This window comes from Haemaphysalis longicornis, unplaced genomic scaffold (genome assembly GCF_048455015.1).
Source record: "Haemaphysalis longicornis isolate Haplotype H1 unplaced genomic scaffold, Haemaphysalis longicornis Haplotype H1 scaffold_1, whole genome shotgun sequence".
NCBI classification, from domain to species: Eukaryota; Metazoa; Arthropoda; class Arachnida; order Ixodida; family Ixodidae; genus Haemaphysalis; species Haemaphysalis longicornis.
The window spans coordinates 168,821,494-168,840,620 of record NW_027526203.1 but is presented as its reverse complement, the minus strand read 5'-3'; the positions used below and the strand labels follow the sequence as shown (position 1 = coordinate 168,840,620).

At 44.9% G+C, this 19,127-nt stretch overlaps 1 protein-coding gene across 1 annotated transcript in view; it reads left to right on the top strand.

Moving 5' to 3' along the window:
• The window catches only part of Cip4 (formin-binding protein 1-like Cip4), a 130,775-nt gene that overhangs the window by 98,582 nt on the left and 13,066 nt on the right, over positions 1-19,127 (top strand). Inside the window, 6 exon segments of the mRNA XM_077671674.1 lie at positions 322-450; positions 3,086-3,232; positions 4,582-4,803; positions 11,273-11,391; positions 12,220-12,352; positions 14,586-14,755. Coding sequence (XP_077527800.1) covers positions 322-450; positions 3,086-3,232; positions 4,582-4,803; positions 11,273-11,391; positions 12,220-12,352; positions 14,586-14,755 — 920 coding nt within the window.

Genomic DNA, 19,127 nt, shown 5'->3' with positions numbered 1-19,127 from the left:
TATTTTGTCTGCATGGCCCCTATAAGGTAGGAGGTAGCGATATTGTAGGTAAATAAATAGAAAACCTAATTAAACGAGTTCAGCCTAGTTTAGCAGTAATAGAAAAGCCAAAATGAGTTGTCTTAATTATTTGGAGGAGGCGTTAAGCTCCTTTATAATGTTCAGGTACGATAGATATTCACAACTTTAGTGTGCTACAAATATCCGTTTCCCACCACTTGAATTCATGAAGCACAATATGTGCATGAAGTGTGGGACTGTTATCTGCTCTGGTGTTGCATTCGAGGCTAGAGTGTGCATCATCCAACTTCTTACCCTCAGGCACGACAAAACTCACTGGCTAGAAGCAAAGCGTGTGAAGACTCAAAGACAGACTACGCCAATCAGCTCCAGAAAACCAACCTGCTTCAACGAAAACACTACTCTGAACTCATGCCCAAAGTGTTCGAGGTAAGGTCTGCCTTGCTCTCACTCTTTTTTTTCCCTGTTTCGCTTGTATTTCTTTGCTTGTGTGCACAAAGCGTCATTTGGTGTTCCTCCCATGGTGTTTCACATAACTTGCACCAAAGATTAAAAAGACAAGAGGTGTTGAATTTTCAGCAATGAAGTAAATAATAATCATTCAGTGTGATGTGATCAGTATCACCCTATTTTTATTCATTGAATATTCTGAATAAAATAGTTTTGTTAACCAGTGAACCTGGCTGAAACCTTTTAATTAATTTTTTTTATAGAATCAAAAGAAGTGCCAAATGCAGCAGTTTTCATGGAAATATAATTAGTTTAAAATTTTAAATTCTTAAAAAGGAAAACGCACTAAATCCAAACGACCTGCTGGTGGAGCACACCGCTGAAATGTCATGCCACACAGCACACTCTCGCATTGGATATTGCTTGAGAGAGAAAGAGGGCTGTGACTATGACTGTGACTATGACATCGCTGTGACTACATTTATGGGTAACTAAATTCTCGCCCATTCCAGGAATGTTTTCGGAAACTTCAATATTCAGCATATTTTTGAGTGCTCTGCAACTTGGGGTTGGAAATTCACGGCTGTGGTCACTAAGAAGCTTAGCATTTTATTTCAGTTGAGTCTTTGATTATTAAAAGTATAGGTGTCTAGTGAGACTTCACACCACCCAGAAGGATGGTTAATTAGTCTTTTGCTGGAAAAATCAAGGTCTATCATTTTATTGGGCGGTGCAAGTTATGTGAAGCATTCTGTATAAAAGGAGTTGGCAGTGAAAAGTGGAAAAAGTGGAGGGAGGTTTATTTTGGCACTAAAATATTGGCACTGGGTGGGAAGCATTGTTATTTCGTAACTAATTAAATGGGTCTTGTAATGCACTTTGATTTTGATTGATTGATTGATTGATTGATTGATTGATTGATTGATTGATGGATCGATCGATCGATCGATCGATCGATTGATCGATCGATCGATCGATTGATTGATTGATTGATTGTGGGGTTTAACGCGCCAAAACTGCACAGGTTTTAGGCACGCCGCAGTGGATGGCTCCGGATTAATTTTGACCGCATGGAAATCCTTAATGTGCGCCAAAATATCGCACACATGGGCATTTTTGGTTTTCGCCTCCATCAGAAAAGCGGCCGGTGCGGCCGGGAATCGAACCCGTGTCCTTGGGTGCAGCGGCACAACTCCTTAGCCGCTGAGCCATCGCGGCAGGTTAACGCGCTTCGAACATTGTCAATAAACTGGCACAATTATAAGCTTAACGTGGTCAGGAATGTTAGAGCCCATCTTTTTCACAAACAGCAGGGAGCTCACAATTGTACTGTAAAGTTTGCCACCTTTTCCCTGCATTATTTTTGAATACGCCGCCTTCCTTTGTGCCAATTTACGCATCGTCGCTATGTTTACATGTCATGGAGTTAGAATTCCTGCTGTTGGTCAGCCTTTCTCGTGCACTTGCGATATTACCAAACATTGCCCTTGCATCATCTGCCCTTTGTCGATAGCGACACTTTTTGTTAATGTTACCCATGATCCATTTACATGGATGTTCATTTGTGTTCATCCTTGTTTAAGGTGGCTTACCATGTTCCTTGTCGCAAGAAGCGCCCACGCCTTGCCAAAAGAAATTCTGTAGGCAGTCAGGGTGTGTGGCTTCCTTGCTGTGCACAGCTGCACTCATTGAGCAGTGTGCGTACTGAAGCATTTGGGGGAACTGTGTTTTCACTGCTTTGTGGCTGTGCTTCCCCATGAGGGCAAAAGAACTGAATGGTGCAAATGGTACACAGTCATGAGTTGCCACCATCAACTGTATTTGTTTTCCTTATCATGTGGGCAGCACATTTCAGAAACTTGAAGCGCTTGCTCTGCTGATGGCTGTCTGGATAGCTACAGCCACAGCAGGAGCATGAATGATATAACAGTAATTATAACTAAAATGTTCATAAATACTATTTATTTATAAAATAAATGGGAAGTATCGTTATTCAGTGTGCTGGTATAAAGCACCAAATTGATAAGGGTCATGGGGTAAGACTAGTCTGCCCTCCTTGTTTCTGAAGTATGCTTGCTGTTCATAATATCTTTCACTTGAATGGGCGTTAATAAATTCACATTCCATCTTGTAATAGAGCAAGTTGCACTAATTACGCTATATCAGCTAGAATGCCAATGCATATGACACAGTGGTATTTCGGAATGGAAATCTTGAATTTTGTGATGTTTACAGTTGTAAGGGGCCAAATGAATGCAGTGTGTGTGTTGTGGGAATACATCCTGACCAATACCATTAGCATCGTGGCCCACTGGTAAAAAGAGGACGATTTTTGTTCCCACCAAGCCTGTGCAGTCCAGTGATTCTATATCCACTCGGTTTAGGCAGAAAGCACTGGAGCATGAGGGAGCAAGCACGCTCATCAGGCAAATCCTTGCCCTCTGGTTGTTGAAATGCACACCATCTTTCTTGCCTAAATGCAAAACTTTAGGCTGCAAAAGCTCATGGCAGATTTCAAAGCAGTTGGGTCTCTGCTCGTTATATGGATACTAAAGAAAAGACAAAGTTTCTAGTGGTGGACTGCGTTAACTCTGTTGTTTTTTGCCCTTTGCAGCAACTGCAGAGTTTAGACGAACGCAGGACAGCATCCCTACAGGGTTACATAAAGAAGGCAGCCGAGATTCATCGAGAGGTCATCCCCATCATTGTCAAGTGCCTCGATGGCATCGTGGTGGCGGCTGACTCGATAGACCCCAAGAAGGTGAGGGTGGTCTTTGTGTCACTAGTCGGTGCCAAAAGTTGCCCAGGCAACTGAGGTAGCGAGAGTAGCAGGTTGCTCAAAAGGGAGAAGGTAGAGCTGAAGTAGTGATTGCGCTCTCGTCATGTTACTGGCTTCCGTGAGAGGACAGGGAGGGGCCCCTGTGCGAGGGTGTGGCACCCTGCAGACCCGCGTCTAGCAATCAATTGACTTTGTAAGCCTGCCGGTTGAGGATGGTGTAGAGGAAATGAGGGGCTGCCTTGCCGTGGCTGCCCTGCATTACCTCTTCAGTTAGTTCTCATGTAGACCAGTGATGTGTGTGGGGCTGTGAGAAACCCTCAAAAGAAGGATCTACCGAGTGAGAGGGGGGTTTGTGTTTCAATATAAGTGGCACTAGCCATCCTTGCACAGTAGCAGCTGTATAATGCACCAGAAAACAGTGCGGCTTACGCCGCCACTTCATTTAGTATCTGAGCAATGGGTCAAAGTCTAAATTTTTTCGCATTGTATAATGTCGTGTGTACTTTGTTCACAAATGGCCCGCTTGGGTTCTGAGGCTGAGTGTCTTCCATTTGGTGCAACACTGGATGCACGTGTATTTGAAGGGAGAAATATTCTCCATGGAGATGAAATGAGGTCTGGGCATGCACCTGTGCAACTTTGACAGCCGCACACTGGCCACACAGAGCGTGGACCTTGGTGCAGTTCCACAGTGCAGTTCTAAAGCTATCCTACGAAAGGGATTGGAGTGATTGTCATTTTTTGGATTGCTTAACAGTTTTAAGCAAAGCACCTGCCGTAGCCCAGCAGAACTTAACACCCTGCACTTAATGGCAGGCTGTTTGCGGGGGAAAAAAGCAAGCCGCCCATTTATTTCACCAATCTGCAAAGCTGTCGGTAAAATAATGTTCTGGGTATGCAAGCTGTGAAGATTCATCTGATTCTGTGTGTATGTTTTTCGTTTGGGAAGAACCAACTATGCATTCTTCAGAGTGCTGGAAGGAAAGTCCTTTAGAAATTTGCAAAGCAGGGATTAGGAAGCTATGAAGACAGGTCGGTCTGAGTTGTAGCTTTGAAATTTCCAACTCTTGAGAAGAGATTTCTGGATATACAGGCCTCCCAGTGTGGCGCACTGCTCAAGCTGTGACATTCTTGCCGGGTAACCCTCCGTGGTCAGCAAACTTGCCACCCATCTGTAACATTGAATGAGGGGAAGCATCCCTGGAAGGGGGGGCAGCAGAGGGAGGGAGGCTATTCAAACGATCCAGGTGGGGTACAGCTGGCTGCTGATGCTAATAAATGCCCGGCTGCTTTCATCAAGTTCGTGTTCCTGGTTTGGCTCGGGTGCGCAGGATGCGGAGACAGTGGTTGAGAAATACAAGTCTGGCTTTGTGCCGGCCGACGACTTCCCCTTTGAAGACCTGAGCACAATGCGCAACTGTGACTCGAGCAGCACCACGGGCAGCACGGTGAACTCTTCGTTCCGCGGTGCGGGTGACACGGTGCGTGGCGGCACCATCTCCACCGGCAAGAAGAAGCGCTCGGGCCTGTTTGGCATCTTCTCCTCAAACAAGGTGGGCCCAGAACCCGCAGTCGTTTTGTGCTCCCGCCATTGCGGGCAAGTGCCATTTTTGCACATTCGAGTGTTCCTTCCACCAAGATGAATCTGAATTTTGTTAAAAGAAGAAATGGTAATAATTAGATATAGACAAATAGTCACTCATGGTACGTTGATATCTAATTTGGGGCATGGGTGTGTAGAATTTTGCCAAATGTTGGCTCCGTCTTGAAAAATTATGAACTGCTGCGTAAAAGCAAGCTTTTTGTATGTTTAAAAAAAAAGTCAGCTTTTCAAGGTGCTATGCATTATTTTCTTAATTTTAAGCTCCTACAATCCGTAATGCACCCAAACATGAAGCATGTCCATGTTAAAAGTAAAATTTCTTTAAACATTGTCTTTGCTATAGTGCAGGAGATTTGTTTCTTGGAAACTTGTGCATGGGTTACAAACTTTAACGAGCATTACAAACGGTTGATGAAGGTGGACGTGTCTGTATGGTTTGAACCACACTTGTTACTGGCTAGTTGAAGACAGCGCTCCAGAAATCAAGCTAATGAGGCTTTGTGTTGAAAAGTTTTGGTTCAAGTCAGGAGCTTCTGAGTTATGAACAGGGGTAAAACAGCTGCGCCATGGGCGCCACTGAGCACCAAACTTGTTTACCTGTGCCATCTTGCACCCAACCGCATCTATTGCACCAAACTCGTTTATCAGCGCTGTCCTGCGCCACAGAGCCCAAATTGAGCGACGAGATACGACCGTCGTGCTGCTCCGTGCCTGAAAATGTGGCTGAAACATCGTATTTTCGGTTTTAATGCGGGTATGTCTTGGTTTCATCAAGGCTATGAGCGGCTATGGAAGATGGCTTTTGCTTAGCTGTAAGGCTGCAGGCACTGCGTGCCTTCTCCACCTTCATTTTGGACTTATTTGTGTTGCATTTGCACGGTTCTATTTCCCGGTGCCTGCCGCTGCGCCACAATCAATGGAAAATAACCAAAAGTGAGGAAGATGTTTTGTTGTCACATAGAAAACAGATAAAAAACAATAATATTCCAATGAAAGGTTGCAGTTTATTGGAGGTGGGCTTTCATTTAGTCGACCCTTTTTGACGAGTGTAGCCTCACGTATTGAACAAACCAGGGTCTTGGACGCTTTTCCCTCGCTTGTTAATTTAGTTCGCCTTTGAAGTGAGGTAATTACTCATTTTTGCCTGTGAACTTTGGGGTTAGCTCTGCTTAATGTGGAGGAAGGCTAGCATTAACTACGCCTTCTAACATGCTCTCGTTATGTAGTCTACGGCGCTTGTTCGTCGACTCGCAACCCCGCGACGTGCGAAGAAAAAGCTATGTTCTGCTTCGCAAGCACTGAAACTGCTGTTCGATAGAAAAAAATGTGAGCAAACGCCTTGTTTTACGGAATGCCACTGTGAGTTTGCTTTAACACTGTTGTCTACCAGACACGAAGTGACGACCTGTTATCTGATCCCCTTTGACTGCTTTCATGAGGTTTACTGTTTGAACGGTGATGTAACCTGTACGCCTATTGTAAATTTTCAGATATAATAGACGAACTGCGTTCCTGGTTCAGAGCAGGTTCTAGTGCACGGTAGAACACCTATATTATAAATGGATTAAACTTAATTGGCAGGGGGCTGCCACAGCAGCCCCTAAAAAGTGAGGCGGTAAAAAAAAAGTTCATGCTGTCCATGCTGTCCATGCTTCTCAGTGCATGGAAGTGTTTGTGGGCTTATATTCCCATATACTTGTCTATTAAGCGGGGGTTAATGCTTATTCAGGGTGCTGGCCTACTTTCCTCACTTGCTTGCTTACTTACTTACTTACTTAATAAACTTGCACGCGCCCCATGGCATCCCCAACACTTCCACAAGCCTTAGAGCGCTCCTTGACATGTCCATGGCTTTAAAATTGATGGGCTATGATATTGACAACATAAGCTAGGCATCTAAGACATAGCACACGAGAGTGTAACCACCAGCTCTACAATATCCTGCTCGACTTCAGACTGAATAGCCGTATTAATAACATTAATATTTTCGGGGTATTTGGAAGTTAGAAAACATAAATAGAAAGTTGTATCAGTGAATCTGGGTCACGAAATTAGGCCTTGTTAAAAACATGCAAAATAAGTCCTTTGCGATGAGTGAGAACATGTTGGATTCTGGATGCATCACTTTTCGAGCCTTTTGAAGATGCACCAGCTTTCTCCAGTAACGGCAACAGGCTTACCTGCATTGCACCGGTTGCGTGCTGTTGGAATGCAATAGGAAGATGGTTTTGTAGCACCTCATATCTCCCCTGCAATGGGCCAACTACACCCTTGTGTGTCTCTTTATTGGTATCCTTGTAATGGGGTCCTGCCCAAGCGGCGCACACTCAACGTCCTCTAAATACGAAAACATATCTGTGCACAGCCATAGTGTCTGGTTTTATCAGCAAATGACACACAGTGTTGATCCCTTTTTTTTAAATCTGTAATTTTTCTTTTTTCTCCCCCCTATATTAAAGGGACCCTGCAACACGTACCATCAACTGCTAAGAGTGTATTTTGGGGTAAAGTCTATTGTCCCAGCAATCTCCTCCCGCAAGAATTATGAAAACCGTTCAGTATCACCGAAACTACGCGCAATGAGAAATCGGGCATAATCGTTCCTTCTCAATTCGACTGCGGGCAATGCGAAGAAAGCTGCGTGCTCTCTCCCGGAGAGGGAGGTGGCTCGTGGCGTTCTTTTCCGCGGCCTTCGATATATCACAGGCCGGGGAGTTTTCTCCTTTTCTCCGCAACGTCGAGGGGTCTATTTCCGGTTTGGTGCCACAAAAAGGCAGGCATGGCTTCCTGCTCAAAAGCGCGTGCTTGGCTGGTAGGGCGTATTTGTAGCAATAAACGTAGTGGTCTGGTTAAAAGGGAAGTATTGTGCTTATCACTCAAACTCCGCGCGCACTCAAAGCACAAAAGAAATGGCAAAACTGTGCCTACAGGTTCAGGCATGGAAGAGGTTCGCACACAGCGCCGACGACGGCGAATTGTCACAGGAAATGCGAGAAATTAGCTGCGAAGTTGACCAGTGACAGCCGATCGGACAGCCATGGCCTCAATGACGTCGTTTGGGCCATGCCAGGGGTGCATAGTGAGGAGAACTGAAGAGAGCGCGGTTGGTTTTTCCGCGTCTTTCACAGCTATTGCGCGTTCATGCACACTTCACGTGCACGTGTAATATTCGGCTCAGGTATTTCTGGCGGTGTAAGCTAAGTGGCGCGCAGGTTTACTTGCACTGCTCAAAGAGTGTTGCAGGGTCCCTTTAAAGATAAGAAAGAATGACAAAACTTTGCGTTTGGGATTTCAGCACACCTTAAAGGTCCCGAGGTGGTCAAAATTAATCCTGAGCCCTCCACTATGGCGTGCCTCATTGCCTGTGTAGCGTGGGTTCGTTAAACCTCATAATCAATCAATCAATCAATCAGTCAATGGCAAAACTTGCCTAGTTTTCTATTCTGAGTCCTACATAAAGATTTCTTCACAAGAAGGCATTGACACTGTGGCACTAGTGGAGCTAGTGTGACGACCACTTACTATTATTACACAATTTCGTCTGCTTAATTGTGCCCTCCCCCTCCCAACATTCTCTCTCTACTTCCCATTCTCATTTTCTGTCTCGCAGGTTATTTAATGGGGGCTGTACTTTTATGATGAAGCCAAAGTGCTAGACCTCATGGTTACATGCTTTGACTAAGATGCATATGGATTCTAGCGTCTAATGTTACCTATTAATATTTAGACATCTTACCTTTTGTTTTACTAACACAGTGCACAGTGAGTCAGCGTATAGCCACGTTGTGGCTCCCCAGTACACATTACCAATGCAGTAATCTTTGCAAGAGTAATAAATTGTCAGCGGGGTCAATAGTCCTCTCTTGATAAACATTGATGTTTTCTTGCTTTTTATTGATTTTTTCCTTCTGCTTAAGGGCTTTTTGTTGTAAAACTTTTTTGTTCTACTGTCATCACTTTAAATAAATGACTTAGTTATTTTTTTTTTTGTCTCCCTTCTTCTTCTTCTCTTTCTTCCTTCTTTTGACTTGTTTTAACCATTTGTAGCATTGAACAGTGGTGGCTGTTTTTTTCTCTCTCTTTCTCTCCAGGCTTGATTGCAGAAAATTGCCGAATGGCAAACACTGCAACCTGATCCAAACCTATCTTTCCAGGTCCCCCTTTTGCCTTCAGCCTGCGATGTTTGACATTTTAATGCGTACTAGCCCCATTGCTTTTCTTTTAAGAAGTGTCGTGCATATCTTGAATCAAATCAGTCAACTATTTCCATTGCCATCAAAGGTTCTACCATACTTTTCGTGAAAATTATAGGTATCGAGCCATTGCGTTTTGATTATTGACTCGACCGATTAGATTTGCCATTTTCAGTCTCTGCTGAGGATTAATTATTTTTATTTTTAGCTGTAATAGCTGCAAGCTTAATGAGAGAAAAGAGTACATCTCTTGTAAAACTTTCTTTTTTCCCAAGTTGTTTGGGGAGCAACAAAAATTACCATGATTGTATCGGCTTGAGCAGACGAAAATCGCGACAGTCTGCAACGGTTCTGTGAGGCTCGTGTGTAATGTTGTGTTTTATCCCTCCCTCCCCGGCCCCCTTCTCTCTCCCTCTCTCTCTTGGCGGACCTTCTCTCTCCCACGCCCTGCCGTGCTGTTTCGCTTCCGTGGCCCCCCTTGTTGCGCGCACGCACACAAATAAAACACGCTGGTTGGTGGCGGTGTTCTTCCCCCTCCTCCTTTCTCTTCTGCTTCCATCACGTAAGTATCTCAACAAACTGGGGACCGGTCACTGCCTGGCAAGTACCGCTTAACACTCGCATCACGCCCGCCACGTGTGCACGCTGCCCTCCTCTGCTCTCTCACGCACGCGCCTATTGCGTACTCTGTGTTGGTGGCATGGCAACGGACTAACTGGATCCTTCCCACTCTCTTTCTCTCTCCCCCGTTTTTTCCTTTTTTTTCGCATGCTTTCGTGGGATGTCACGGTGAAGAAGAAGGTCTGAAGCAGTGGCACATTTCTTGTTTGGTTGAGTGAAATATTGCGCGGAGCTGTCATCGTCACAGGCGCTCGATGAGGGAGAAGTAGAACTAATGCCGTTTCATTGATGCAAACTGTCGTTTGGCACGTGCCGTCCTGAAAAAGAAAGAAAAGAGCGATAAAAACTGTAATAAGGCTATTGTATTTCGTTAGTAGTAAAGGTAATCACTGTAGAACATTGGCTGCCTCCACATGGCAGTTAATTAAGGCAGGTTTTTTTCCAAACCAGGGGTGGTACACCCTGTTTCTGCCATGGCCGTAATGGTGATATTTTTCATCGCCTTCTTCCTAAGCACGGACAAATAGCATTCTGTAAATTGCTGTGTTCGCTACCCTGGCTTTAAGAACCTACGATATCTGTGCTTTGAGCCAGAGCTGCCTGTGTTATATCTACAAAAACCTACAGCCCCCAACACACTTCCTGGTGGTGCAGCATATATTGTAAGGGCTGATCTTATGACCTAAGGTTTCAGGTGTGACAAAATATTCTTTTGTAGGGTGTTGACTGGCCTCCGCATTATAACCGGGACAGCTTTTTAGGATAAGCTGGCAGTTGCTCACAATAGGTAACACCAGGTTCTTTCTTTGATAGGCACTGCAACATAAATAAGGGTATGCGTCCTAAAGGTTTGGTTGGTTTGTGACAAAAGTGGAGGCTTTTTTGTTTTGTTTTTTTGCAGTGCTAAAACGAAGCCAGTCCCAGTTCAAGAAATATTTTGCATATGTTTTTGTGCCATGAGAGAGCATTAGCTGAAATGGCACTGTGAATGAGGAGCATGTTAGCGACTCACCTTTTCGCATGCAATATCATTTGCACGAAGTTTTTCGGTTGAACTTTTTGGTTTGCTTCTGCTCAGCATTAGTGTGACCACTGCTTACACCTCATGCTCAGGGAAACGGCTCTGAGAAAGTGTTATGCAAAATGCCTGCATTTACTGCAATTATGCAATTGGTGTTTTACAACTGCTGGGCTAGACATAACAGTCATGATTTTATTCATGTGCATGTGTTTTTTGTTCGTTTTTGAAATGATATGTCCCTAGGCTTTATTTCAATTTCGATTGTAAATGCAAGTTATTGTGCACTCATTCAGAACAAGTCTTGATGTGCACAAAAAAGTGTTAACTACCTGAGGAGGTGAAAATCGTTGCTAATTTTTGTCTTTGAGATGTTGCATGGTTTCATTTTTTATGATTTTGTGAAGTACTGGAATATTGTTTTATAAGTTTTTTTTTTTTTCCCCCTTTCCGAAACAATTTTTTCTTGGCATCACCATGCAAAGTGCCTTTGTGGAGTTACGTGCAAGGCATGATTCTTGTAGTCTATCTGGAAACTGTGCTGCCATCTTGTGCTTTACCAAGCTCCTTTTTCCTCTCCTGTATAGAACAACATTGACGAATTCAAGGATGACTACAGCAATCTGCCTCCAAATCAGCGGAGAAAAAAGCTGCTTCAAGAGCTGGACAAGACGAGAGCACAGATCAATACGCTGACGCAAGCCAGGTGAGGCGACAACTTTTGGCATTTCGCTGCTGAGCCCAAGGACATGGTTTCGATCTGGGCCGCAGAGGTTGTTCTTGGAGGCTGAAAGCAAAAACTCCCTTGTGACGAGGTTTTGGTGCACAGTTAAAGATTTCCAGGTGGTCTAAAATAGTCTTTAGCGCTTCACTATGGTGCACCTCATAGCTGAGGTGTACGGTAAACCTGAGAATGCAGCATTTGTCGGTGAGGTTCCACTTGGTAGCCTTGTATACAGCTGTGCTGCATTACAGAGATGGCTTGAATAGGCATTTCTAGAGATTGCAAAATTTTTCACTCTGCTTTGTGCTCACTTTTCACTTTTTACTTTCACTTTTCACTTTTTGGACTTCAAAAAGTGTATGCAGCTCCCACTAGGCACTGAGAACTTTGTCTTCCTTGCACCCTTTGTTTCCCATTAACAATAATGATGGCTGTGCAGCCAAACGCGTGCATTTTTCTGACATTTGTTGTTTTAAGTTGGCTTCCCCATGCAACGTCTAAGCTCTGCATTAAGGCCAGACATGCACAAAACCTTTTGATGAAAGACCTTGAGGTGCATGATGAAATTACTTGATGATAGTGTGCTAGATGTCATCCACAAATTTCCATGCCCCTCAACACATTCATGGTTGAGAGCCATTGCCTCAGCACATGCGTCCAATCTTTCCTGGATTTGATTTCAAATATGCTCCTGAGAGTTGACAGAGCCTTCATGGGTGAAGTTTCCAATATTAGGTTGTGCAACAGTTTTTATGCTTTGATTTTTTCTCTAGCTTTGTGAATGATTTCTCTGGCATGTCCGTGTTTCAGGGAGGGCCTGTACAAGCTGAAAGGTTCATACGAACAGAATGCTGCTTTGGGAGACCCCCAGACTATCCAAGGCGAGATAAATGACGTTGGTGCCAAGCTGGAAAAGCTCCAGACGGATTTAGAGAAGTTTCAGGTGGGGCTTTCTTCTCATTTCCCTTCGAAGTGCGAGTAATGTGCAGGTGACCACGAAATGAAATTCTGCAACTTGTTATTTCATTTCATTTCATTACATTTCATTTCCACTTATAGGCCAACTGCACTCAAATTTTTGGCAATGTAAGAATAATGTCACCTAATAGTACACATAAAAAGAGTGCAAAATTCAAAATACTGCGTTTCAAACATGAACGCGAGCGACGCAAACGGCTCACGACATTGGTGTTTTCGGAACCGAAACTGAATAGAAAAGCCGGCCATTACCAGCGACCGGACGTGACGTACATGATGGAATGGAAGCGGCCGTGCTAGAAGCGGCGAGCGCTCAGAGCCGCCTTCAAATGCGCGTGGTAGTGTCGCGTTTCGCACTGTTATTTCCACAGAAGAACTCCCACTAACGTTTGCCCAGGATAATGGAGTTAGACGCAATTCCGACATCGCGTTGCTATCAATCGAAATTAAGTATGCCGTACGACAGTTCTTTTTCCATCAGAATAACTGCCATTGTAGCAATCCTTGGCATTACGAGTAAAAAAGCGGCCCAGTGATTTCCAAAGCTAGTTGCTCGTACGATGTCGAAAAGCAGCTTTGGTTAGCCGGCGCCTCGGCTAACCTTGCTGCACATCAAGAATCGAATTATAAAAGGGATCTAAAACTATTAAACAGCTTTCACAGCTGAACGATGCAATAAAACACGAACAAGTTACCTATCTGTACCGCTGTTTTCTAATTTCACCAAGAGACATGTGCTGTTGAAAACATTCTACTTACAAGTAAACTAAATCTAGCGCTCTCCAAAAGTAATTACTTCATTTGGGAATTGAAAAAAAATTAAGTTTATTGTTTATAAGAGGAGCAGTTTTGTTAGCTTTCGCATTTCGTGAAGACGACGGCCGATATTTGTGCGGAAGTATTTGTTACCACGAGCAAGACTGATTTTGATTCACTTAGCGAATTAGGCAAAATTTGCACAAATGTTTATACCCGTGTGTACAACATCTCCAGTTAGGTCGTCAAACTATTAGAAAGGTCTAAGAGTTCGAGGTGGCGTTGGACCAGCCCAATTATGGCAAATATTGGACGCGGAAGGGCAAGTGGTCAAGAATTAATAAAATATCCATTTTTTCGGTGATAGATGCAATAGGAATGACAAGTGTAAGGCAAGTGTGCATGTCGCGCTATTTTTTTAGTAGAAATATTATTTTCAAATAAAAAGAGCTTTGCTAGCTCCAGAACATTCGCAAACGCGTGTATAGTTTTTAGGCTTCTAATCTCTTTTATTGCACTGAAAAAAAGGCGGATATTGCTACCTATGAGGTTAGTTTGAAACATGTGATGGCGACGACGGTACAGCGTGGTGGTATAGCAGAGAAACCCCAAGAGAACGCGTCCCTGCGCCCGGCGGAGGGCCGTGCAAGTCTCCAAAGAAGCGCGAGCTCCACGGGACAAGTTCCCCAACCTCGGTCACAGGCCGCTCGGAACTTGTTTCGGCGACTCTCCGCCAGGTGCAAACGTCGTCTGCATGGAGCAACTTTGAAGTGTGCTGTGTGCTTACGATGTTCAGGATTTCACCAAGGTGATTTTAAGAGCTTAGAGCGCTTATCTGTATCAAATTGGACAAAGAAAAATTTGAGTTCAGTTGGCCTTTAAAGGGCCAAGGGCGTTACATAAGGGGGAGCGTACAGACACGTATTACACAGTTCCAAGATTAAAAAAGTGGGGGGGGGACACTAAAAAAATACAAAGGTACAAGTATAAGTGGCGTAACTGCAACATGAAATTGCAGTATAAAGAGAATACAGCCAAAAAGTACAAACGATACAACATCAACAAACTACAAAAACACATTTTCAAGGTACATACCGTGAAATATGGGTGGTTAATTTGTCGCAGAAAAGTTTGCGGTCACAGCATGGCACTGTTGTATATCAGGTAGATTGTTCCAGCGGGTTATTGCTTGAGGAAAGAATGAGTTCAGTATTGACAAAGTGCAGCTATCAAGTAGTGGGTGCTATGGCTGATACGGGATGAGGTACGGTGCGGCGGTTTTGAGAGAGAGCATAGGGACTTCTGGTGATAATAAAACGCATGAAGAAGGCAGAGGCGTGATAGGATCTGGTTTGTAACACTGCTTGTAACACTGCTTGTAACACTGCTTGTGCTTGTAGCGCTGTGTTGAAAATAAGCCGAGTTTGACTTGCATCCCACAGAACTACCTCACCGAAGTGGACAGCCAAATGGCGACGCCGGACACGCAAAAGCGCTACCGCAACAGCTTCTCGGAAGGCTCGCTCTCACGCAGTGCCTCCGAGTCCAGCGTCTCCAACAACCACCAGAACAACAACAAGGGGCCCCCCACGCCCATCACGGCTCACAACAAGTGGGTGACCCTCTCTCTCTCTCTCCCTCTCCCTCTTTCATTCCTTGCCCCTGTGCTGCCGTTACACCATTCACAGGTAGGGAAAGCGAAGCAGGGAATGGTTGCCAGCACCTTTTTATGGCCCGTGCTCTCTGTGTGGCCACCTCTGTCTGCCACGTTGAAGGAAAAGTAACAGTGGGGCGGTATAAGATATTGTGCTATAAGGAAAACATCTTTAAATGCACCCACCCGCTGCGGTGGCTCAGTGGCTAGGGCGTTGCGCTGCTAAGCACAAGGACGCGGGTTCGATTCCCGAACCCGCATCCTACATCGAAAAGCAGCCTCCGTGTGTGCGAGATTTCGGCACACGTTAAAGATCCCCAGGTGGTCAAAATTAATCCGTAGCCCTCCACTATGGCGCGCCTCATCGCCTGCGTTGCGTTCGCGCATTAACTCTTTCGCTACCGCGCCTATCAAAATCGATCAATTTGATCGATACTTTTGGGAGCGCCTTTTCATGGCGTTCCAGTCGTTTCTCGAACAAGTAAAGCTGTTCGGAGTTAGATCAGAAAATGGCCTTTCAAAATCAGTTTTGTTTTCATTTTTGCTACGGAAACCGGATTTTTGACACGCTTTTGAATCACCTGGGTATGGAAAAGGGGCGTGGTCATCGCGCATCACTGCTACCAACGAAGAATGCGTGCAACTCGTAATTACTCTGCACCAGCGCTTGTTTTTTGCTATCAGGGCGTGAATGGGGAACTAGCAAACGATTTTCAATCGTCAGGTTCGCGCTCTGACAGTAATAATCCCAGAAATCAGCTGAAAATGTCAAGCAGTGCCTGGTTGCAAAGCTACTTTATGATTTTAGGCAGTTTTATTGCCTTTGCACATGTTGTTCTAAGTACTGTGGTAGTTCTACTTACCCCAGGACCATTTGCAAACAGTTTACAACAGTTTCGGTTTCGTTTCTGCATCGCGAAATTCATATTTAGCGCTACTACGCAGTTACCCAACTTCAAGGCTACCTGCCATGGCGCCTGGAGCGTCCGCGACTGATCCTCGAACAAAGCACGGCGCTCCTGATTTCCCCCACCCTAACCCGATTTCTGCGATAAGAACTTCAGATGCAAGTCAAAAGATCACACCCAGTCGCCAGATATCTGTTCCGCCGAGGACAGCGCTTCAAACCGGCCTTACACTGCCAGCTGTTCGACTTCCAGTTTCGTTTCCATGCGAGGGTATTTCCGGGTGTCTAATGTTGCTGCTTAGTTGAACTGTCTATTCCGACGGAGTCTCCGATAAGTTTTTGTACTGTTTTATTTAAAAAATGTTAGGTGGCGCTGCAATAAAGGAGGCTCATTGTGCTGATCTTTTTCATTGCGCAACTGCTACTCGGCCAAAGATCGCAGGGCACGATCCTAGCTCATCGTACCTCATTTTTGCGAGCAAGGCTACAATTTCGAGTAAGAAGATGATAATAAAGCTCAGCTTTATGTTTTGAGAGATAATTCACCGTGAACGACAACAAGCATCAGCCACGGCGTTCCGTTTTCAACTTCATGCATGTTTTTTTCCGCATCGCGTGCTAGTCCCAAATACAGTCAAACTCCGCTACAACGAAATTCACGGGGATCGCGAAAAATTTTGTTGTAGCGAGAATTTCATTGTCGCGGAAAAATAAGTAAATAAAGAAAACAGGGCAGGCGTCTAACTGGCGTCGTGAAATCTCCCACCTACCTTTTCGCCCCAATGTTGCCAACTTGCTTGGAGCTCGCTCCGCCAAAAATAGCACCCTTTTTATAGCATGGAGTTTATATCGTAATTTGCGGTCACAACGCGTCTCGCGGCGCTTAGACCAGCGTTGTAATATGCGCGTCGTACTCGTGGAGATCCGCGCAAAAGCAGGCGTCGTGAAATCACAGCGCGGAGTTTATATTTTAATTTGCGGTCACGGATATGCACAGGATATGCACGACACTCTGGGAGCATTTTATTTCCAAAACTTGAAAAAATCGCTGATTTTTGACTGTTTGCGCTTTCGCACGAGCAACGGGAGAATGCGCTGCTCACAGTCTGCGAGGAGCTGCATGGCGACATCATCGTCATGGGCGCCAAGGAAACTACGTAAAACGTCCAAGGAGTCCATGACCTGCGACGCGGTCACTGACGTCGGGACCGTCGGAACACCATGTCCGACTTCTTCGTCGTCGGATGAATCGGCAGCGGCGGCGGAGGCGGCGCGAGCACTCTTGAGGATCTCGGCATCACTCAGCTCCTCGTAGACGATCACGTCCGCGTCGGCATTTACGTAGTCGCTCAATGCTACGTTCTCAGGAACGATGCCGGCTTCCTCGAGAGCTGCCCATGCTTCGGCCGTTGTCGCGTCTTGCCCCGGTCCAACGTCGTCGGCAGCTTGTGCATCGTCACTTGAACTGCACATCTCTTCGGGTCGAAACCCCGCGTGCGCGAAACAGTTCTTCACAACTTCACCCCGCGTCGACATCCATGCGGCGGCCAACATTTGTACAGCCATGTACAAGTCAACTTTGGTGTCGCGGCCATGCTCGGTGTTCAGGAGGATTCGCTGAAGGAGCCTTGACCGGTATGCGTACTTCACGCTGTTGATCACGCCTTGATCTAAAGGCTGGATCAGCGAAGTGCAGTTGGGCGGGAAAAACTTCAGCTCAACGTTCGTCAGCTTGACGCTGCCGTCCAGGCGATGCGCTGAACAATTGTCCAGCAGCAAGCAAACACTGCCGTCTTGCCTTTTCATCTCATTGTCAAAAGAGACAAGCCAGTCAGTGAAAATGACCGGGAAAATTTCGTTGAACCGGGAGAACAATAAAAAAAGTGGTTCGTTGTGGAGGGAGTTTTAATACATTGGGGCCTATGGGATGCGGGCGGGGAATCGAAAAACCTTCGTTGTAGCGGAGTTCGTTGTAGCGGAGTTTGACTGTATTGTGCTCGCTGTAAATGAAAAGTCAGCCATTGACATGATGTTTTTACGTTATGTGGGGGCAAATTGGTGCCTGTGATAATGACAAACCGCCAGGTTTATTCCAGGAAACCAACCGAAATTGCTCATTTTGAATTGGAGGTTGGGCTTCACCGCATGACACGAGCACCGTGACTGCTAACATTTTTTTTTATATCTGACAAACTTCCGCACAAGTCTACATTTTTTCTAGGGCGTGTTTTTGAAATGTTTCCCTACAAAATGTAAATTTTAATTTTTTTCTACTACCGGTGGTTTGATAAACACAACTCCTTTTTTATCATTTTTTTCGACAACTTGACAAAAAGTTTGAATTTTGATATTTTTTTTTACAACTATGATATATAAAAACCTTTAAAAAACCGGTGTTATTGGAAAGGCCGTTAAATAATCTGCATTTTGTGTTCCGGCAATTAGTGCCTAACCAATTTTTTAGCAGGAAAAAAATGTTTTCTTGGACCCCTAAAATTAGTCAATTTTCCGGCGGTAGCGAAAGAGTTAAATCCTACAATCAATCAAATCTTTAGATGCACCAACACAGCCCTTTCAGTGTGTGCATGTTAGGTTATACCCGTGCCACACGTACACAAAAAATGACATTAAAGGTCTTAAGATACCAAATGACATTGTTTGGGCGGGCTATGCTACATGTGAAAACACGAAGGCATTAAATGTGTTAGGCATGATGGTGTTTGCACCTGGCTTATTTTTGTTATGGTAGGTAGTAATCCTTACCCGCCGCGGTGGCTCAGTGGCTAAGGCGTTGCGCTGCTGAGCACAAGGTCGCGGGTTCGATTCTTGGCCGCGGCGGCCGCTTTTCTGATGGAGGCGAAAAGCAAAAACGCCCGTGTGTACGAGATTTCGGCGCACGTTAAAGATCCCCAGGTGGTCAAAATTAATCCGGAGCCCTCCACTACGGCGCGCCTCATCGCCTGCGTTGCGTCGGCGCGTTAAACCCTACAATCAATCAGGCATGATGGTGGTAATGACCAAAAAGAGAAATGAATCATATTTTAGAAGGAAGTTTTTAATGTAGAGAAAAATGTCTTACAAGGGTAAAAAATGTTTTTTGCGAAATAAATTGTTATTAGAAATAGTGTTTGCTAAGAAATGGTGTGAGCCGTTTCTTAAATTGGCTCAGAAGCTGCTGTGACCTGCCAGCGATAGCCAAATCTGAAAAATTCGAGAGGACGAGTAACACGATGTTTTGCCTTTTGTTGCTGTTTTAGTGAACTTCACCTTCTTGAGAATTTCGCCAACAAGAGTGCACAAAAAATCATGTTATTTCAAAGTTCAGCTATGTTTCCGCATCAGCACTCTGCTACTGTGGGTTTCGTTGGTTTCAGTTTGTGCTCATCGTGTTCGAGGGTAGGTGGATTTAAGGCATTTGTGAAG